At 40.3% G+C, this 23,127-nt stretch overlaps 1 protein-coding gene across 2 annotated transcripts in view; it reads right to left on the bottom strand.

Annotated features, from left to right (window-relative positions):
- Window positions 1-9,613: 9,613 nt before the first annotated feature.
- tnnc1a (troponin C type 1a (slow)) overlaps window positions 9,614-23,127 on the bottom strand; it is a 39,639-nt gene continuing 26,125 nt past the window's right edge. Inside the window, exons 1-6 of one of the 2 annotated variants that reach the window (XM_012871399.3) lie at window positions 16,542-16,648; window positions 14,127-14,157; window positions 12,015-12,161; window positions 11,365-11,479; window positions 10,723-10,859; window positions 9,614-10,179 (exon numbers count right to left, since the gene is read on the bottom strand). In XM_012871399.3, the coding sequence (XP_012726853.1) occupies window positions 10,148-10,179; window positions 10,723-10,859; window positions 11,365-11,479; window positions 12,015-12,161; window positions 14,127-14,157; window positions 16,542-16,565 (486 nt within the window). In that variant the 5' untranslated portion in view covers window positions 16,566-16,648 and the 3' untranslated portion in view covers window positions 9,614-10,147. Of the gene's footprint in view, window positions 10,180-10,722; window positions 10,860-11,364; window positions 11,480-12,014; window positions 12,162-14,126; window positions 14,158-16,541; window positions 16,649-23,127 lie in introns of those variants that run through there. The other variant, XM_036139428.1, reaches the window with a different exon arrangement.

Here is a 23,127-nt window from a genome sequence, read left to right as displayed (position 1 = left end):
TGTATCACGCTGATAAGATAATGCCTTAAACAAGTCTAACATTTCGGCAGTGGGTCATTATTATCCCCTGGATGTTTGGCAGTGCTGCCGTATAAGCTCTTCTCGTGTGAATGACTGCTCACAACTCACTTCAGGGATTTCTGGTCCCACTTGTCTCACTCCGCTTGTGTACAACAGATGTTCAGGCCCGCAGAGAATAATCCTAATCTCAGTATTTGGCTGCATGCTCTCTGTGACATCATGGTGCTCAGGACGGGATGACATCATGGTCACTGCGCTCTCTCACCCGAGCCGTGCAGTTGGCCTGTTCACTAAAATGGCTGCCCAGTCGTTTCGACTTTAAGACAGAGCCGCTGTGCTGTTAAAAGGGTTTGCCCGCCCCCCCCCCCCCCCCCCCCCCAGTACAAATTTGTTTTGCAAGTAAATGCAAAATGCCGTTTTCAATGGGTGATTTAATTTAGTAAGGGTAACAAAAGATACTAAGACCGACCTTTCCCTATGGGGAAAATTAATTGACCTCCAAATTAAATTATGAAATAACCAAATAAAGCTGTTTTGCGGCAGCTGAGCACACTTTCTCTGGCCACACCCAGGCTAGAACACTGCCAGACCTGCAGTATCAATAAACCACTTAAACAGACCCTAGATGAAGACATGATGTAGGCAAAACTATCTCTAAAAGCAACACATTGTACTCCAGTGTAAAGAAACACTAAACCAAATGTCCGTGACGTCTACCAACCTGGAAAGGGATGTCAAACCCTTCATGAGGCGTTTTGTTCCCCAGCGAACCTCAATGACTAACATGCAAGCTGAATTCTGCCGGTATTTGTGTGTTCATAAGAATCCATCTTGGCCCGCCCCCGTCTCAATCGTTTGGGCTCAAACCAAAGACAGTTTGGCCCGATCACGTTGCAGTATTAAGGTTTTTAGGCGGGACATCCCGGCTGTGACGAAAGCAAGCACTGCCGAGCCAAAAATAAACATGGCAGCACGAAGTTGCTGCTATTGCATCTGTTTTGTCAGAATCCACGATTTCTTCTTTGAAAGAAGAACAGCAAGAAGTACCTTGACCAGCGTAACTTCTTGTGGTTTCTCATGGCGCCTGCTGCCTATACTTTTCATTTGATATGGAGATAGGGCACTAGGTGCCGCTTTGCCCAATCAGCCCGGAAAGTTCTGCTGAACATACCTCCTTTCACCGAAAGGATTTGATGGCAGCAGGTCCAGATCGATAATGTAAAGAACATAGAGTGCTGCACATTATCAAGCTGACTTGCCAGGTTACTCAATGACAGCCAAATGGATAAAGACGGAACAAGGGGGAATCTTCTCAGGAGTTGCCATCTTACTAAAAATGATTTTAAGAGTGCACCCAGGAAGCCACAAAAAGAGCATGCTATGGTCAAGCTATGGATATATCCTTTCTCATTTTCCAGAGTTATAATGTCAGTGTCCGTGATTCAGGAATAACAAAGAGACTTGTAAAGAAAGGAAAGTTCCCAGCCACTGCTTAGCAATAAGAAAAGGCATGTCCCACATTTGCCATTAAATCTCTAAATGATCCCCTTAACTGTTGGAAACATGGACTGATGAGACAAAACATGTAACTTTTTCGAAGGGGTGTGTTCTGTTATATCTTGTAAAAAGACAGCAGAGCATTTCAGAAAAGGGACGTCATACCTAAAACTAAACACGGAGGTGGCAGCACGATGCTGCGGGGTTGCTTTCTAGCTTCATCACCTGGACAGAGTGCTGTAACTGATGGAGCCATGAATTCTGCAGCCTAACACAACATTCTGAAGGTGAAAGTCGGGCCATCAGCATGCGACCTTAATCTTGCTCCTGTGTTAGGCAGAGGAGCAACGCCAGAAAACTACACTTTGCAATTCAACCTTTGAATGGCTCAGAGTATTAGAAAGACCTACTCAAAGACTGTGCAAGGGATTGCTGTGGGATGACCTTTAACGGGCCTTTTTTGCTCAAAAATCCCTGAATTACAGTAATTCTGGGGGGAAAAAAGAGTGGCCCAAAATTCCTCCACATCAATGTAAAACACTCGGAGTTGCTGCTGTCAAGGTTGGCCTGACCAGTTGGCGTGAGGGGCAATCCATTTTCACATAGACCCAGAATGGTTTGGATAAAATCAGATTTTCAAAACTGCATTTAGTCAAGTCATATTGGTCTGGTGTTAAAGTTCATCACTGATGTGAAACACTGAAGTGTAAAACTGATCAAATCCTCAAGGAGGCACTTATGACAAAGCAGTCATACCAAAATTGTCATTTTCTTCAAAGTGCTTTATAGAAATCCTAGAAATAGCCTTTAGTCAAGCTTTATTGTGGGAGGAGTGACTGCAGTGGAACGGTATGCGTGAACATGCCAGGGATTTCACCTCCTATGTTATGGGGATTACTAGTCCTTTCCCAGAACGCTTGAATTACATTTGAAAGTATTTGCTTCCTACTTCCCCATATGCATAAGGAAATAGGCCGGGGTAAAACCTCTTACGGGCTTCTCTGACGTATATAAGGAAGGTTGACTCATTTAGACATTATGTGAGGCTTCACTGTATTCCCACTTTAAGTAAAAAGAACAACTTAACCACAAGTCGTCTCAGCCTAATCGTCTTCTTTGCTGCGTTGTCACAAAGAAGGATATCTGCTGGACCTTTAAGCCGTCTAACAGGAAGTTTCTTATCACGGCTGCAAACCTCCCAGAGATAAACTATCTGTTTAAAACACAACTCTTGTGACTCCTTTTTTGAGAGACATGCGTGTTCTCCCAGGCGGTGGAATGAATGTGAGTTCTGGCAACCAAAATAGTGGGTCATGTGTAAAGCAGAGCCACATGGCACATCCTCGTGGCAGACTGAGGCGGCCATCTGTTAGCACCAGAAGTCTCCCGTTTCGTGGCCAGTTTCGCCATGCGGCAAAGTACGGTGGCGTGCTCTCGCCAAGCACAAAGTGATGTTTGTTTGCAGTTTAATCTTTGGCTAAGTAAATGAAAAGGGAACCTTCTTCGCGTCCTCCGGGGCCCGACACAAATTAAAGGTCATCTGTCTGTCATGTGGTCACGTAAAAAAAAAAAAAAAAGACGAAGCGGCGCGGAGGCGCTGCTGGGAACAGCCTTACCGCCTGGTATGCCGTTCACACATGACCATATGTTGCCTACTGTCCGAGATCTTTCGGGAAGTCAAAGAGGATGTGTTTAGTTTCTAAAATACTTCAAATCTGCCTAAATGTTTATATCGCAAGGAGAGAAAACAGAGGCTGTGTCTCTCATGTCTGGCAAAAGAGTTCAACCACTAAAACTTCTTTTTCACATTTTCCCCTCAAATCTGAGTGGATTTTAATGGGATTTAATGCGACAGACCAACATTAAATAGCACCTAACCGTGACATGGAAGGGAAATTTGTTTTCTAATAAACATCTGGAATGTACGGCGCACATTTGTATTCAGGCTCCTTCTAGCTGATACACCTAAACAAAATCCAGTTTAAGCAATTGGCCTCAAAAGTCACCAGTGACCAAGCTGCTCTGTGAAGGCGTCAGAAAAAAAAAATCTTCTATTTCTTCTATTTCTTCTTTTATTTCTTCTTTTGGTGAAGAACTAGCATCAATGAAGAACAAGGGAGACTGCAGATAGGTCAGGGATAGGGCTGTGGATGCTTTTAAAGCAGGGTTAAGTTATGAAACCATATTCTAAACTTTGAGCATCTGAGATGTTTACTGCTCAGTCCATTATCTGCAGGAGGATATGGAAAAGTATTGCGCATCAACTAACTACTAAGACAGAGCCATCTAAACAGACCGGGCAAGTATGCATTTATCAGAGAGGCAGCCATCAGGCCTTTAACGACTGCTGGTAGTGCGTCCGTAATGCTGGTCTTTATGGTAAAAGAATCCCATTTGCAATTTGCCACAAGCCCTGCAGAGGAAGTTGCTTTGATCGGTCGAGACCGAAACAGAGTTTGGCTTACATGCATAACGCCTTGTGTGGTAGAAAACCCTGCTCACCACTCTGAACACTCTGCAAAAGACCTGAGACTGATGCCGAGGTTCAACCCTAAACGTTCATCCAGAGCTGCAAGGACATGTGTAAAAGAAATGCATTTTCGCGTGTTAGAACTGACCAGTCAAATTCCAGACAAAATATGATTAAGAATCTGAGTGATTTTTTTTTTCCATACAAGAATGTATGTAGATGTTCAAAGCTGGTAAATCAGAATCAGAATATTTTATTTGTCACCATGTGTTACTGCTGCGAAATTTCTCTTTGGCTACTCCGGTTCACATTACACACAATGAAGGCAAAAAAACAAACTGACAAACAAACATGCAATGGACAAGGGTTACTTTTTTTAAAGCGTTCAGGAAAGTCACAGATATAGGCAGTGAGGTAGTACGGTGCTTATTGAACAATGATGATTGAGGCTTCGTGTACAGAAATGCGCATCTAGATATTCAGAGATGACAGCGTGCAGGAGGCAGTAGAGACATAACTCAAAAGAACGGCCGCTGCAAATGCTGCAGAAAGCGGTTTACTAAGTATTGACTCAGTGGGGCTTGGAGTTTTACCAGATATAATTAATGTTACACCGAGGAAGACACTGCAGGGATTGAACCGAGCGTTCCAAGCTGTTTAATCAATGTGTTTTGGTTCTGTCCTCAGTTGTTTGGGTCACTGGTGGAATCCTTTTAGGCCACAGGACACAGCTGCTCTGTTGAACTGAACACATCTAGCGCCTTTTCCACATCTGTATCCCTGGTAAAGATGTGTAAAAGGCCTTCGTATAAATAGATTTTTAATCGCACCAGTGTTTCACACTGAAACAATGTTTGTATTGCGGAGGGATAAACCCACAAAATATATTTTTTTACAATACAAAATTATTGGCACCAATAGCAGTTTCATAAATGTAACTGAAGCCTTGTGTGTGGTTCATACTTTACTATCTTAGGTCAATAAGATTGTGTAAGAACAATACTCAGATTAATCAGAGTATTAATATGAGGTGATACAGAAACCCATAATCCTTAGCCACTCTTCAAAATGGGGAAGACAAGAAAATATGCTATTTAAGTAGAGCAGATGGGTGTTGGTTGTCTCACATCTGAATTTGTTTTGAACCCAGGCTCAGTAAGGAACGTCAGGCAGGTACGGAAAATCTTAACTATCGCAAATAGTGGTAAAATTTGCCTCAACATAAGTACATTTTTTTTGGATTTCCAACACATCTTTAACAGAAGTGTCAACATTTCTGGACGGTTCTTTAATTTTAAGAGAAGAAGGACTTGAGTTACTCCAAAATAGTAACTCTAGAGATTAAACATTTTGTTCAGTTTCAAAAGTATTTATTTTTACACGTCACTACACGGACTGAATTATACTCTGTGCAGTTCTTCCTCCATCATTTCATATGCACAGCGTCAAGTTTTCCTTTAAATGCTGGTAAAAATAGATAAACCCTCTGGAGCTGCATTAAAAGAAAACAATTACTGTTATTCATGGGAATCAATGAATAGCTTTCAGTGGAATCTGAGATTTCTGTGTATTGTGGTCTTACTTCTCTATGGGCCATTATGGCGGGGCAGTCCAGAGACAGTACTTCAGTGTTTGCAGCACCAGAAGTGGGATGGAGCATCCTGATACAATATTCTGTCTGTTCCAGCTTGATCCGCACTGCTTTCACTCTCTCTCAGTCAAAAGTGTTGCACTTCCTCATTGTGTGTTTATGGCAGCAAAAACAACCCACATTCGGTTCTACTTAAGCAGACAATGATCCAAGATTATATATTTAGAGTTGAAACCAGCCATTTACGTACACTGAGTAAAAGGACCTGGCAATGTTTCTCACTGTCTGACCAAAATGATGTCTATTTGCTGGAGTTATGACCCATTCCTCCTCACAGAACGAGGTGAACTGATTCAGTTTTGTGGGCCACCTTGCTTGCACACAGCCTTTCTGCTCTGATTGTCAAGTGACAATGATCCGAACACCGGACCGAATGCAGTATAGACCATAATAGCCCCATTAGTGTGATTGTTTGGACCACAGTTCTTAAGCCTATTTCCAAGCCATGCTCAGAACTGAAGGAGGCTTTTAGATCTGAGGTCACTCAACTTCAGCATCTTAAAGAAACAAGAGAGGTTTTTCTCTCTGTTTCAGCACCTGGGATTGTGATGTCCAGGATGGCTGAGAATCTACAACAGCGTATTTCTACATAACGGCCTTTTGTCACTATGCAATTTATTTTACAGAGCGGATCAGTCCCTCCTGCATCAAAACACGCACACACATGATACTACTCCCTTCTACCCCCCACCCCTCCCCTCCAAGACTGACTGTTTGCAGTCACGCAAGCGCCCACCTTTTTGTTTCAAATGTAACAGTGGTCGTTATGGCAAAACAGTGTTTTAAATTCATCAGACCATTGTATGTACTTAAAAAAAGAAGCAAAATAGCAGCATTGCTTTTCTTACACTGCAAAAACGGAACTTAAAATAAGTAAAAATGTTCTTAAAATGAGTGTATTTGTCCTTGATTTGAGCAGGTAAATAAGATGATTTGCCAATGGAATAATATTTTTGCACTTAAAATAAGAACAACTCATCTCCATCATCTTATTTCAAGTGCAGGATGTCTAATTATCTTATTTTAAGGGTCAAAATACTCTTATTTACCTGCTCAAATCCAGGACAAATACACTCATTTTAAGAACATTTTACATATTTTTAGATCCATTTTTGCAGTGTATGGGACATTCATCCCTAGGACCCAGAAGCCGTCTTGTTTCCTGAACAGCATGATGGCTGGACATTCCCATGCTGTTTCTAATTGCCGTTACTGTTTGGACAGATGAACGTGGGATCATCAGGCATCTGGGTCATGTAACCAAGGATGAACCTGTTTTGTGGAGGGCCATGTTTCTCTCTCTGATTTCCTGCGTCATTTCTTTATTGCCTAATTTCACTTTTTTTTTAACATGATGTCACACAAGGACACACTGAGCTTGAGGTCAGGTTGGACACATGGGGCCTCCGTTTCTATTTCTAAAAAAAGTTCTCAATATTCTGTTATTTATTAAATAGAAACAATGTTTGTGATCCTAACTGTGTTAAAACATTGATTTGGGCAGCAACAGGGGGACAGGAGCTAGGAGTTTGCCCTGTAGCTGGTGGGTTGCATCTTTTCCTGTGTAAAAATGTTGTTTCAATATTTAAAATGTGAAATATTGTCCTACCGTCAACAGCATACAAAAATCTCCATAAATGGGCTTGTAAAAATGGTTAAAAAGTAAACTTGCAAGCTGCTTTGCCTTTAAATAATTCTACGGAGAAGGAGAAGAAAGATGAGAATTTTTGGGTCTAATCTGTAATATTTTGAATTGTGTCGCTTCAAGGACTGAGAGATGTTAAGAAGTAGTAAAAAAAAAAAAAAAACAGGAATCCCATAAACCCAGGAGTCTGCCACCTTTGGCTCAGATCTGCATGTGTGGGCGTCTGAAAAATGTTATGGGTAGACAGCGCCTTCTAAACTCAAGATCGTGTGGGGGTGGAGGGTATTCCTCCCTCTTCCGGGGATTTTACACATCAATAAATCATTGGGAGCTGGGGAAAGGTTGTGAAAACACCCCTGCTCTTGGCATGGTTTAGTAACACAGTTTTAGTGGATCTAATGGTTTGAATAAATCATTTATGAAAACCGGTTCAACAGTCTTATTCCTGCTATATAAAAAAAAAAAACTACATCTGCCTGACTCACTCCCTGTCAATGGATTTGGCCATTTCTTTAACACAGGCAGGATAAAGATGAATGAAGCTTGGTTATATAACGCTGGTGGCGTAGCCTACTGCAACCTCGAATGTTTATGCCCTATTTCTCCAAGTGCAACTGCCACAACTTCAAAAGGGGGCTCGTGTTTGCAGTGTGTTATTGGCAGCAGGCATGAGTCATCAAGCGGGACTTACGTAACTGATTCACTTCTCCACCCTACTTGCAGCTATCGCGCACCACACCCCAGATTCATTCACACTGTGCTCTGCCGCTGCCCAGCCTCTCATTGATGGTGCAGAGTGCGTGGCTCATCCTGTTCCGGGCTGCAGAGCCTATAATGAACTCAACCAGCAGGGCAGTCTAATCCGGGGGAAAATATTAAGCACATCAGCTTCCTTACAGGACATCCCTTATTTTATTGCTTGTTTAGATGCATTGGTTAAAAAATTATAATTACTTTTCATGCATTTGCTGGAGGTAATGCAAAAGAGCCAGAGAGTTAAATTTTACTAGTAAAACTGCAGCAGATTGATTGCAGGTTTATATTTTTGATCCCCTGACACCACCGACACCTTCAGGGGTCCAGAACAACAAAGAGGGAGGATGGAGGATCTTTTGGATGCTGACATCAGTCAGGCCACTGACGTCAGCTGCTAGCACATAGTCCCAATCCACTCACAGACCCCTTCCAAATGACAAAATCCTTAATAAGGCACGTTTAGGAAACAGAAAACGTAATAAGATAAATAAAAAGATGATCCAACATGAAAAAATGGAGTCAAATCATTCAGTTTTTTTTTATTCTGAACAAGTGCCATAAAAAGAAGAATATGATATTCCAATACTTTTGTCTTTTGACTGTTTATTGCATTGCAAATTATTCATGTCACCGATAGTTTCGTGTTTAAACCAACTGGGATTGTCCTGGTGTTAAATCCACTCAGTTTAGTGTTATTTGTTTCTCTCTCTTTTTGGAAAGAGTGTAATTGTGCAAAGCAATCTGTTTCCCTCAGTTTACTGCAATACGCAGAAACAATAAAAAAAAAAAAAAAAAAAAAACCAGACTGCGTCGTCCTGCTGACATCAAGTGGACATTAGGATAACTGCACGGTTCCCGGGCTCCTCGTTTTGTAATCAGGTTGATGGCTTAAACGATGCAGTTACCAGTCATTTACCAGGGTGTTTTAGGATTTCATTATTAGCAAAAACTCCTAGTCTACCAGTGGAATAAAAGCCTGAGAAAATATATTGATTCTTTTTCTAAAAAAAAAATGAAATGATTGCTGACATTAACGATCATTAGTCGACTGTTTCCCCCAGATAGATGGGAAGCGCTAACATTTCTGCTGAATTAGAAGCAGTGCCTCTGTAGTCAACAGATTTCTTTTTAAGGGCAAAAGCATCTGACTGTCTACTGGTGGCGCTGATCCTCTGACATGTGCGCTAACATGATTAGACATAAATAGCTCCTGTGTCAACAGGCTGTGTAACTGGATCCAACCATGGGAATAGTTCACATGCTCAAAGACAAGATCTGATACGGAGAAGAAATTAAATAGATGGATCAAAAATCTGCTAAAGGAAGTTCAGTACTAGAGAAAAAAATATATATATATATGTTTCGCTTTCTTTTTCTGACACGCTGCCCTAACAAACTGTAAAGGGAAAACAAAATTATTTCTCCACCGTACAACATGAGTGACTATGTGATGTAGATTAGGAGTCAGACAAAGTACAATTCTCACGCAATTCACAGAGCATTACTCCCCTCATGAAGTTCAGCTGTAAAAGAAGAAATTTGAAATTCAAATAAAACCACTGCACTGAGAGACGCAGCTTTTTCTTGCTTCGATTTTTATTTGTAAGCAAACATTTCAAGTAGACCTTTTCTGCAGAAACATGCAGTCAAACCTGAAACACGAGAACAGAATAAATAGCATGCACACTGACTGGATCCAGGGGTTTTTCCTGGACGAAGCGTCTAACAAGACTTTGCTTTGTGTTTATTTACATCTTGAGCATCCCGTCAGGAATTGGGATGCGGCCTTTTCAGTATCATATTTACCTGGAAGATAATACAAAAAGCTAACATAAACCAGCTAAAAGGGGAATTAATATTTGGTCTCAACAAAAATGTTAAGCAATTTAGACACATTTACACAGATTGAATGTACTGAAAGTCACAAATCGCAAGATATGATAGAAAATAGAAAAGAAAGAAAGAAAAAGAAATCAGATACAGTATTTGCAATGCTGTCCCCATCGTTTCCATCAACTGCAGCCAAATCCGCATCCAGTCTTCCACAGATGACCGTGGAGGAGTCACAGTGACACTGAAATAATGCCGGATCCTCTCCTGTTCAGGATTACTCCACTCCTTTCATGAACTCCAAGAATTCTGTAAAATAGGAATGCCTTGTTCAGAAAACTGACTAACCTCCAAACTGGTATGGAACGGTGAATTAAGGCATGATCATTTGTAAATCACTGTTCATAAACAACAGTTCAAGGTGCTTTACAGGACAACGAAGGAACAGTTTTTCTGTCATTTTTGAAAATGATAATAAACCGATTTATGCATTTTATGTGAATGTGAACACACAGGTCTGACACCAGAGTGACCAGTATGTTTCTGGTGTGCTCTGTGGTTTTTGGCCTAATTTAGTCCAGTTTATTGTTGGGAGGGGGTGGGGGTTATAGGTGTTGAATTAAAGTGGCCTGGGAATAGAGCCTTGAGAAACTCCACATGCGATCTTTGTTCATTTAGATTCATAATTGATGACAGAGTAAACGCAGTCTGCTGTATAATATCTGAACCAATCAAATGCAGTGACAGACAATCCCATGGTACTATACTGCAGTCAAGAAAAAGACTTTCGGATGCCTTCGGTGGCATTTCTATCATTACACTTCTTTATTGTTAGAAGCTTGAACCCCTCACCATCGTAGTCAATCTTGCCATCATTGTTTTTGTCCCCGTCTTTCATCAACTCCTCGATATCGTCCTCAGTGATCGTTTCTCCTGTGGACTCCAGCATCATTTTCAGCTCATCCAGGTCGATGTAACCGTCTGCATTCCTGCACAATCAAAGCAGCGCAATTCATATTACCGTTCACAGAAAATCCACACAAAGCTTCATGGGTTGGCATTAGAGGAGGAAATAGTCATGTAAACTACCATATATGGGGCTCTAAAGTTCTGGGGAAGCACTGCTGATGGGCGTAAGTAATGGCATGTTTGTTCTTTGATGTTCAGACGGGGTGTCTGGCATACATGCTAGTGGGTGTTAGAAATACTCTGAGCTGTCAAAAACGATTAGGGAGCAAACTACATGCAGTTCTCTGCAGAGCTACTTGGCATTTTGTCAGAGCTCATAATTTGCACACGGGGAGCATACTTTGCTGGAACCGCACTAAAGAGCGATTTAATAACTAGACTGTGGTGGTTCTGAGATGAAAGGATGTACTTGCTATGGATAATTTGACTGTTAGTCAGATCATACAAAGATTGTACGAGTTAACTGCTTTTTGTGGATTAATGTTTCATAGATGGTGGTAGGGTTTAAGAATAAAAAAAACGTACTTGTCAAACATCCTGAAGAGCTCGGCGAGCTCTTCCTCTGTCTTCCCTTTGCTGTCGTCCTTCATGCATCTCACCATCATGACCAAGAATTCGTCAAAGTCCACCGTGCCGCTCCCTGCACACACACGCACACACACACACACACACACACACACACACACACACACACACACACACACACACACACACACACATTTCAGGGCCCCTTTACAGAGCCGAATTTCATAGAATTCAACATGGCAGTCTATGCACAAATGCATTAATGTGCAATCATTCTTATTCAAGGTGATTCATATTGTTGGACACAAGAAGAGACCTGTAGTTCATCATGACATTTAAATGTCATCCATATTCTTTATCTGAGAGCATGCCAAAACGCATACTAAACCTTTCAAAAGCAAATCCAAAATGTTATTTTCTGTCTTTGATCATTACATCACATGGAAAATTTAAGATGACTGGTGCATCATTTGATATACAATTCCCCTTTAATCCAGTGTGACGCGTCCTGATGTCTTTACGACCGCTGACTAGCATTTGACATTAAGTACAGGGGGTCTGGCAGATGCTTGTACGCACAACAGGATGGACCAGGTTGCTGATCTATGGGCATGAAGAGGTCAACCATTTAGTTGCCTGCTTTCATTTACCATCTTCATCCACCTCATCTATCATCTCCTGCAGCTCTTCTGGCGTGGGGTTCTGACCGAGCATCCTCATGACCTTCCCCAGCTCCTTGGTGCTGATGCAGCCATCCTCTGCGTCTTGCACGAAGATGTCGAAGGCGGCCTTGAACTCTGCAACACCACAACAGTACACAAAAACATTTAAAAAAAAAAATTCAGTCTGGACCCTAATGTTGCATCTAACTATATTTTTTAACAAGCAGGAACCAGACATGAAAAAGATCTAATAAAATATCTAGTTCATGGACCACTGGTAGTAATTAGGCTGCCTTTAGTGGGTATTTGGGATGATTTATTTGTATGTTAAAAACAAAAGTGGGTAGAATAGACAAAAGATTTACTCAAGTATGAGTAGCACTACTTAATTATTATTACTTATTTTCACTCAAGTAAAAGTAAAAAGTAGTCAGCAAAGAAATTACTCAAGTAAAAATAAAAAAGCATTCAATAAGAAGGCTACTCAAGTACCTAATCATAACAACTGATGATTTAATATTTAAAAAATTACTTAATCCCACAGACACAAACATAAGGTTACGTGCAAATTCTGGTGTTTTAATGACAAAAATGAAAAATATACACAGAATAACACGACTGCTAAATAACAAATTCAGGCAGAACAAACTTTTCTAAATCATTGTTTTCACATTAAACTTGAAAGTAATAGTTACAGCAGTTAATGTTATATACAGTATGTTATAACAATGCAAAGTACTCCCAATAACAATATACTGTTTACTGTACGTTCATTTGGCCTCCAAAAGGCTCAATGATCTCAGCAAATGAAAAAATAACAGTAAAATAACAAAGCTTGTGTACAAATAATAAGTCTCACATTAACATGAACTCTAGTTTTTTGTGTCTCTTGTGCATTTTTGGTTTAAACAAGTTTGTTCTTTATTCATGAAGTTACTTGCAGTAATCAGCAGTAGCCATACATTTTACTCAAAAAAAGAATCAATACTAACAATAATACTAGTAATAATTTGACTCTAGTAAAAGTAAAAAGTACAGTGCAAGTACAGTACTCCTAAAAGTACATTTTGTTCAAAAAGTTACTCAAGTACATTTAACTGACTAAATGTAACTGGTTACTACCCACCTCTGGTTAAAAATAATTAACCAGACTAATTGAACTAATTATTTGTTAACAGTCAAACAAGTTGTTTTTTCTTTAAGCTGTTTAAGCTCATTAACTTTTGGTTAAATAGAAGGTTTTTAATCAGCCAGGATTTATTTTAAATCTGGCTGTATGATTGGGTTGAATTGAGTTTTTGCAAAGTGCCTTGAAACAACATTTGCTGTGAATTGGTGCTATATATAAAAAAGAGTAAAAGAGAAGTGAAAAATAAACTTTTGGAGAACCACTTTTACAGATTGATGTGGACAGCAGAAAATCCAGAAAAAAGAGCTGGTGGTCATAAAAGCTGGGATCCATTTACCTCTGACGCCACAACCAGGATCTGGGAATGTCTTTTACTTATTCTGGTTGTTTGTGAGGAGGTTATCGACTATTAGCAAGAAAATATTAACAGTGTGTTGCTTTGCAATTTGTATTTTCAAACAATGCAAAAACATGTTCACTAAAGATGGTTGTATAGTATTGGGTGAGACAAAATAGGTGTGATAGGTGACACAAAAATAGTCAAAAGTCCAAAATATAAAAATAAAATAAATCTATATACTTTTTGCAACAACCAAAAGCTTTGCAAGACAGCCTTATTGAAGTGTGGGTGGGTGAGAAACCATTATCCTACTTTAAGTTCCAATTTCAGGGGACTTTCTCGTAATTGTTCCAACTACAAACTTTAAAATGTCAATATCAGAGTAAAAACTGAGTAGATGTTAAAATTGCAACCTTCAACCAATCATGTAGTTGAATGGATAAGCGTGTCTTTATTTATTTTATTTGTTTTGCTGTCATAACACAATAGATTGACATGCTTTTTTTATTATATTTTTTGGTGACTATGGCGGTAAAATGTTGTATTTTTTTTTTCATGCTTTAAGGCCAACATGTTATGAAAGGTTTGAGAACAACTGCTAATAGCACAATTCATGAAACAATTTACGCACCATTTTTCTGTTCATCTGTCAGCTGTTCAACCTGTAAAAGATAAAATGATTAAAAGAAGGAACCATTTACACATCCTTAACCAAATCAGTGGGAACTTCCCTGTTTTAGGCTGTCAAATAGTAATGATTTTACATATTCACAGGGAAAGTACCTTAGTTTTTGTATGCGGACATGGAATCTTCTTCACCCCAGCCTCCAGGCTAATTTAATCACATTAGTTTTGATAACATTTCAGTCAAATTAGGTATTTCAAACTGAAGCACCACTGGTTGAACCAAAGATGTTCAAAGAAATTAGCTTTTGACTGGGACTTGGACAGTTTTACTCCTAACCAGCCCTGATTCATGATCAGCTGGACAGAAACTACAAATGTTACCCTCAGTGAACCCAACCATGCAAAGTTCACTCTTTGCAGTGGAAATTGCTGCAGATCTGCAGCAACTTCCCTCTAGAGGGAAGAAGACTCCACTAAATATTTTCAGCACCTCTTTGGTGTTTAAAAGTGAACCAAGAGGAAACATTAAAGGCGTAAAAAGCTTCAAGACAACAAGGCGGGTCTTTATGTTAAGGTCTGTTCATTCAAGCTGCCGCAACAGAAAGAAGATAGTTTAGTAGACAACAGGAAGCTTAAACATACAACAGGAAAGTTTTTCTGTTTTGTCTCTTTAAGTGCCCAAGTCGATCGCTCACGGAAAATACTGCAGCCGCAAATATTTGCAGTGTTTTGGGAATCTGACAATTAGGAATCCTACTTTGTACTAACCGTGCTAGCTGCTAATGAAACATCCTAGAGACAGTTTACAATCTGAACTTGTTATAATTTTTGTTTGAATAGTGGATAAATGCCGTTTAATTGAGGAGCTGTGTAACACCACTAGCTCTCTCCCAAACCCACTGGGGTGATCCTAATACAAAACATTAATGACTGACCAGGACAAACAGGCTTCTTGTATAATACAGTAACACGAATGCATTTACCAAACTGTTTTTTTTTACTCATTTAGTTTGAAACTGAGGTTAATTTGGAAAAGAAATGGGATATCTTGTGATATTGTGTAAACATTGCATTGTTAGATGTCCAGAAACGTAATAATGTATAATGTCTTCCTTGTAAAGAAAATATGCACTCGTTTATTTTAGTTTAACTTTATTTATGTGTACTTCTCTCAAAAAGCCTGGAGGATTTCTCTATATTTGTAGATTGTTAGTGATGCAAGGAGTTCTTCAGACAATGCATTGTTTTAAATTCACTTTAAACATCTTGACATTTGTAATGGTGAAATACAGGAAGTCGAAAAAAGGTGTTTTGTTGTCATTATAGTTTTTAAAAGACAATTCGGGATTGTCTCAAATCTGTATTGGCAGATTAGAGCTTTACAAATTTCTTTGACCAATGCACCTGTAAATAAATCACGCGACGTAGCTATATGTCTCATTTGTGGCACCCGGCAAGACGAGGGGTTAAAAATAAACGAAGCATGATCAGGAACCACGGATAAAGGAACCCGACACAGCGCGATAAATTAGCATAGCTGTGGATATGACCCACACAATGGAGCACTAATCCTGCAAAAGCTACAACGAAAGAGGGAGACAGCTGCTCGTGTAAGAGTTATCGTCTCTCGTCTGCTGTAAAACAAACAGTCATGCATTCAGATGCTCCCCTCGAAACAAACACAGTCCTCAAGTGATGATATATGAAAAGATCTATCCAAATAAACACATGCCCGTTGCATTCCTGGGTGCTTTTACTGTCTTAGATGTCCTGCTCAGCTCGGATGTGAGTGGACAGGACAGGCAGGCCCACTGTCCTGCAGGAGGGGGGGGTTGGACAGATAACAGCCCGGCTTTCAGGATCACAGATAACGCTGGAATCCAGCAGAGGAGGGGTTTATCTAAACCTGAAGGCCCTCTCTGGCACCAGAGCATCATGGAAGCGGCGGCGTCAGAGCAGCTTGCCAAAATTAGCCACGGGAAGCAAGACTGGTCCATTTGAAGTCAAGAACGGAGCAGCAGAGTGATGACCGGGGACGTGTCCCGTCACTGACCCCGATAAGTGGCTCCCAACTGGTCTAACATGGTTAAAGATCCTGTTTTATACCAGCTGGTGATGGAAGGGATGCACTGAACAGGCCACATCGACGGGACTCAAATAGCATCAATTAAGCAAGTAGATGTGGGGGCTTTTCCAGCCCACTGGTGATCACGAAATGTTCCGACCCTTCTGCAGAACAAACAAAGTGCTCGCCACATGTAAACGCGACGGGTTGTGATTTGAAACGGATGCGCTCTCCTCTCAGGTCGGCTGTCGGTGGGTTTGTGGGGAACATCCAGCAAGATGGAATCGCCTCACCGGCAGAAGGAGACGACTGTACACACAGTGCAAGGCATATGAGCAGAGCGAGAGAACATACCGCTGCTTTGTAGATGTCATTCATGCTGGCGGCTCGTCTGTCGCCGGTCCTGACAGTGTCCTGGCAAAAGGAAGGAGGAAGAGTCCAGCTCAGGGCAGGACTCCGGTCTCATCCTGGGAGGGTTTTATAGCCGGAGCCTGGCGATGCCTGTCCCTCCCTGGGCCAAACGCAGCCTCCTCTCTGTCAGAGCCTCTGACATGTGTGTACTCAAATGTGTGCGTGTGTGCGTGCGCTTCATTGGGCCAATCTGTCACAATCAACGGGCTCAGATAAAAATGCAGCAGCTCTTAGGGGGCCACGCTGTGGAATGGAACGAATTTGAGGAGAGCAGAGAGGCCGTGCAGGGGGGGGGGGACTCTAATCTCCAGGGAGAGGGGCTGTGGAGACACTCAACATTCCTCCAGACCTGAGAGCGCTTGAAAAAAGTTGTGACTGTGGGTGCGTGCAGAAGTTTTCAGGCTGTGACAGGAGGCCACTGGAGCGCTGTGGTAAGTAGCAATAATGGGCTTCAAAGAACCAGCTGTTTCATGTTCATAACGAAATTAAAACACAAGCAGGGGCAGATCTAACTTTGGTGGACACTTTTAAATAAAGTTATACCAGAGACATTATTGGCTGTCACTTAAACTGGCCTTCCATTTGTGACTAATGTCAAACTTTGTGTGAAGTCCTATTTCTTTGAAGTCTTCTGTTTTATTGTATGCTTTCAGTTTTTGATTTCTAACTCTAGGTTGGATGACACACGTCTTTGCTTTAGTGCGGTGACATCGGATGTCCTGAAAGGTGCTTACAAATGAAATGCAGCCTTATTATTATTGTTATTATTGTTATTATTATTATTATTATTATTATTATTATTATTATTATTATTATTATTATTATTATTATTATTATTATTATTATTATTATTAGCAGTAGTAGTAGTAGTAGTCGGAATATGGCTAATTTAAAGGATATAGTTACCAAAGTGAGGCACAGGGAGTTTAATGACAGGGTAAGAAACATTTAATGCCACACTAATTTAACTGCAGAGCCAAGCTGAAGTTTGTGGAAAAAATTAAGCAAAGAAGATTATGTACAATTTGTATAAAATTTTGCTACAATTTACAAAAGATTTATAACCAACCACATCCATATTGACATATTGAGACAAATCGACATTTACCGGGTGTTAATGATTGTCTTCTGGAAAACTGTCATGACAACAGTCTTCCTATTGATTTGCAATAACTTAACAATCCGGTATATGAAAACAATCCTATTTTCATTTCAGTATTACACCTATATTTTTTTGCAATATTCAGATTTTCTGAGAAGATAGATGCTGGTTTTGATTAGCTGTAAGCCATGGTCATCAACATTACAACAAATACAACATTGAAATGATCATGGCCCGCATAACTATTCTACAGCAAACAGTTTATATTTTTCATAAAAGTTAACTTCTCATTGATGATCAGATGTTAAGACATATACCTGCAGCTTTCCTTCAACAGAAAACATTTTTAATGGCTACATAATCCAGAACAATTCAGAAAAAATTATCTCCTCATGTTTAGATGCCTTTATTTCTCTTTTATACAATATATACTGTGATATATATATATATATATATATATATATATATATATATATATATATATATATATATATATATATATATATATATATATGTTATTGTTGTTGTTTTTTATTCAATTTCCAATTGAGGTATACAGTGAAAGAATGGAAACACCCTTTATTGTATTTAGTTCTTTATTAAGAAATGTTCACATATTTATGTCTTCTCCTATTTTTTTATTTATCTCTAGAAGTTGATGTAATATAATAGCAGATAATAGAAATATATTTTATTGATGAACAAATATATTAAAAAGATGCAGAGGAAACAGGGAAACATTCTTCCTTATAGATAGTCTCACTGCCTGAAATAACTTCACAATAACAAGAGACGTTTCTTGCGGCCACACACCAGTCTCTGACATCATATAAAAAAAAATTAAAAAAAATTTGTCCCCCACCTTAGTTTCTGCTGTAAGATGTTAGAGTGGTTTATTGCGTGTGTTATCTCTTTCCCTCCAAAGCATCTCAATGAGATCCAGATTTGGGCTTTGACTCAGCCCAGGACTTTTCATCACTTGATTCTCAGTCAGTCCTTGGGGAGATGTCTCACTGTGTCTTGGTTGATTGTCATGTTACAGGATTGCAGTCCTGCTGTAGCTTATTTTTACCGATGATCTCACATTTTCATCAACCACCCTTTGTTAGATGGCAGAATCAATGGTGCATTCTATAATGCCCAACTGCATTATAGGTAATGCTGCAGTAAGGCATTCCCAAAACCATGACACATTCTCTGCTGTGCTTCAAAGTTGCTTTGAGATTCTAGTCCAGACGACTCTTACAATCACACCACAGCTTTCCCTCTCATTTCAGCAGTCTGGAACACTTTAAACTAAATGTCTGAGGTTCATTAGTGATTTAATATATAGTACAACTCAGCTGATCCTTGTATCCAAGGCAAATTTCTCTCAAGGAAGACTAACATACTTTGACTTTGACACAGGCAACCACCTGTAAAATCCAAAGGAACGCTTTTCTAATCATATACCCCTAATTGATGATACAACTGTGTGTGGTTTTAGAGATTTTACAGTTGTGGATAGTAACCAGTTACATTTATTCAGTTACATTTACTTAAATTACTTAACTTTTTTGAACAAAATATACAAAATAACAGAATTTCTATATAATTTGATATTTTTGCCTGACCAATTACATAATTTCTGAATTTTAAATCAGCGGTTATAAAAATATTTAGTTTTTACTTATTTGTCAGTAGTCTTCTTACCAAATACTTTTTTTTTACTCTTACTTGAGTAATTTCTTGGTTGGGTACTTTTTACTTTGACTTGAGTAAAAATATGTTGAAGTAGTGCTTCTCTTGCTTAAGTAAAATCTCTGGATACCCTACTCACCTCTGGTCGAAATTTATTCAACACCAGGAAACTACATTTGTTTTACATTTAACGAAAAGTTTTGCTAGTTTTTTTCTACAGTCATACTTGTTTGGTTATTTTACTTGATTTCTTGTTTTTACAATTGATATTAAGACACCATGTGTCCAACAGGCTTTTCATTTTTCACATGGTTGTAAGTAGTGATTTTTTTTTTTTAAGTTATGTGCAACACGGGTATGGTCGGCAGAGGGCGCTGTTCGCTACGTGGAAACTTCATTGAATAATTGCACAAGGCTGCCTCCGGATATCCAATTTATCAATAGTTGGGTAGGTGAGAAATCTGGGTCAAACAAACCAAACACTTGCAGAGAAATTTAAGTAAAATTGCATTCACCGCAAGGCTCTGCTACCTTCTTTCCCCCCACATTCTCCTGAAACAAGGTCATCCCAATCAATTGTGTGATTCTCATTCACGTTCACACGTGTTCTCAAAAAAAAAAAAAAAAAAAAAACTTACACACGCGCACATACACATATAGCGTGTTGTGGCAGGCATTTTAAGTGACGAGTGATCCTGCTGGCTTATAATGGGATGCTAATGGGGACTGGCACAGCTTACAAGCGTCAAGCACTCAGAGGGAGAGACGGAGCTCACGCTGAACCACATACATGTCCTGCGCGTGCAGGGAAAAGGAGCGGGTCTCGCGACAAAGACCCCCGCAATCGGTGCATGTCAGTCACGGGCACAAGTTACTTGCTCGCGTGGAAGGAAAAAGACGGGCGAGTGACGTGGCGAGCAAAGAAGAGGAGGAGGAGGAGGAGGAGAGGGATGAAGGGATCTGAAACTATTTGCGCCGTTTGTCATGATTTCACGCTCAGGACGCACCGCACTGCGCTGCAGCGCCGCCGTTTGGATTCACAGAAGTGAATCATCGTCACCACCATCATCAATGGCATCGAATCAGTAAGCTGGAGCTCAGAGCATACTGATGAGTCCAAACGGTCAGCCAGACAAATTCAGCTTTGGAGCGCCGAGCCGAGCGCAGTCTGGCGGCTGCCAATAGTGACGAGCAGCTCTCCTGGCGAGGGGAGGGGGGGGGGAGGCGAGGGGAGGGGGGCGCCGGGTTCCTAATGTAAAGCTTTGGTGAGCCTGCTCCGCACATGCACTCCCCCAACGCGCGCACACACACACACACACACACACACACACACACACACGACGCCGAGCCTGAAGGCTGGCACGCAGATCAAAGAAAGCATATGGAGTGCTGTTTCATTGGAGCCCTCCACCAATTTCCTCTTACAGGAGAAGGCTGACGAAAGAGCCAGCCATCTCCTCCACGCAGCGCAATCAGACAGCGCATCTCAAATCCGCGATTCACCGCACAGCGCTTTTTGAGGGGTTGCCATAGAAACTCTGCCGGGTAGTAGCGGGCAGAAAACGAGAGGAGATGAACGGGGCTATTTCCCCCCACCTCCACCTCCACCTCCCTCCCTGCATCGCTGCCGCCACATTTTGTCCTCAGAGTGACTATTTATTTTTCTATTTAGAGTATTTTTTTCACCTTCTTTTTTTGTTTTGCATACGTCCGCGCTGCAAATATATACAGACTGGGTCTAAACGCAAATGTTCTGTCACCTTTGGATTTATAATCACTTTACTGTTGGTTATGCTTCCTGTTAATTCCCAGAGGCGTTTTTCTTCTGACATGTTTTAAAGTTTCAAAGGCACGCAGGAATGGCGCCGGTCACCTGACCGCGTGGCTTATTCCCACCATTCAACTAAAACCTTTTTTTTTTTTTTTTTTGTGCAGAGAGCTGTAGACTTCAAGAGTGAAACACGTCAAACTGCATGAACCGTCGGCATGTCATCTCATGCCGACAGCTCCTAATCAGCAGGACTACGTATATGAAAGTCTAACCCATCATGCCTCTTTAAATGGTCATGTGATGAAATGATTGGGTTGACACGCAGCTGAGTTTGAAGCTCCTCTCCTCTCCTCTCCTCCTCACCTCATTGATTGCAGTGGATTGTGGGTGGTGGTGGTGGAGGTGGGGGAGAGAGGGGGTGTTGGCGGAACCTGTCAGCTTCCCTTTCTTTCTGTCATCTCTTTCCCTCCTTTCCTCTTTCTCTCTCTCTCTTTCCCGTTCTGTTCTCATCCTTTCTCTGCCTCCTTTCATTGATGACCAACCTGTCAGCAGCTCCTGTTGTGGCAGCCTGAGAGTGCCCTGCATGTGACTGGACGACATAGTCTCCTTTTCAGACCACCTCTCCTTTCCAGTCGGGGCTTACTACAAAAAATAAATGAAATTATATATATATATATATATATATATATATATATATATATATATATATATATATATATATATATTGGCTTTGCCCTTGGAGACGATGTTAAGAGATTTCTTCACTACTTTTTTTTTTTTTTTTTTTTTTTTTTTTTTGCCCAGGCAGGCAGTGTTACACAGTGTTCCTTAAATCAGGGCTCCAATGAGCCATCGGCCATAATAGCTCCAGCTTACATGCAGCCGCGCACTAACTTTCAGCCAGGAGGCTGAAACATTTTCCAGTCCACTGGACCACCAAGTGACCTAGCACCCTCCTCGTCTCCCCCCCGCTGCGCCCCCTCCCAACCTCTGAAGTACTGTACGAGACGCCCAGCAAAGAGTTCTTCTTAGATGTATGGGAGATGAGGTTCCCGTCTAACCGAATAGAAATTGTGTTTCTGCTACGCTGCAGCAAAACGAGAGGTCAAGGTTTTGTTTGGGGATTAATAATCAGTGTTGGCTGATATATTTTCCAAAGTGACACTAAAAATACTTTTTTTTCCTACTTTTGCCCAGTCTGCAAACCATCTTTTAACTTCTCCAAGATAAAAACACAGAAAAGCGACGTATTCATGTGGTCATGAAAGGCTCTCCAGATATCTAGATTTTCCCAGTGTTTAAATTGTGATTGTGGCGTCCTCTTTGTCTGAATCAGCAAAAGAGTAAAAACATGTTTTCTTTTTTTTTTATTAAGCCTTACATAATAACTCACAGCAGTGTTGATATCTCAAGTTATAGTTAAAGTTCATGAGCAATCATCTACTTATGACATAAACCAAGTCTTTAGATGACTTTGTGGCTCAGTTGCCATTATCAAGGTAGGCTAAGGCTTTAAAAAGTTATGGTTTCAAAACCACAAAACACAATTCAAAGAAGAATGTGCTGAAAGAGGAAGATTTCATTCATTTCCTTTGCTTACAAGAAAGATACAAGTGGCTGTTTGGATAATATTTACTTTTATATTTGGATAATATAAAAGATGTGGTCATACTGTGGAAACTTTAGAAGTTTTGCACTTTTTAACAAGAGCTGTTGTTAAGCTCGGTGCCTGATAAGGAGCCAACTGCAAGCTAGCTATATTAGCAGATAGCTTGACTAACTAACCAGCTACTATGACAAAAAAAGTAATAAGCACTTGAAAACAACTTGGTTTAGTGTATTTTTATTTTGTATTTTGTCTTAAGTCTATGTTTTAAAATCAAGGTTTCAACTAATGTTAGAGACAACAGGATCATAACTGTATCAAATGACATGTAGGGTTTCTAGCAGCAGATGGTAGAACTGTTACTTTTCTG

Source organism: Fundulus heteroclitus, chromosome 1, assembly GCF_011125445.2.
Source record: "Fundulus heteroclitus isolate FHET01 chromosome 1, MU-UCD_Fhet_4.1, whole genome shotgun sequence".
NCBI classification, from domain to species: Eukaryota; Metazoa; Chordata; class Actinopteri; order Cyprinodontiformes; family Fundulidae; genus Fundulus; species Fundulus heteroclitus.
This window is presented reverse-complemented; position numbering and strand designations above follow the sequence as displayed.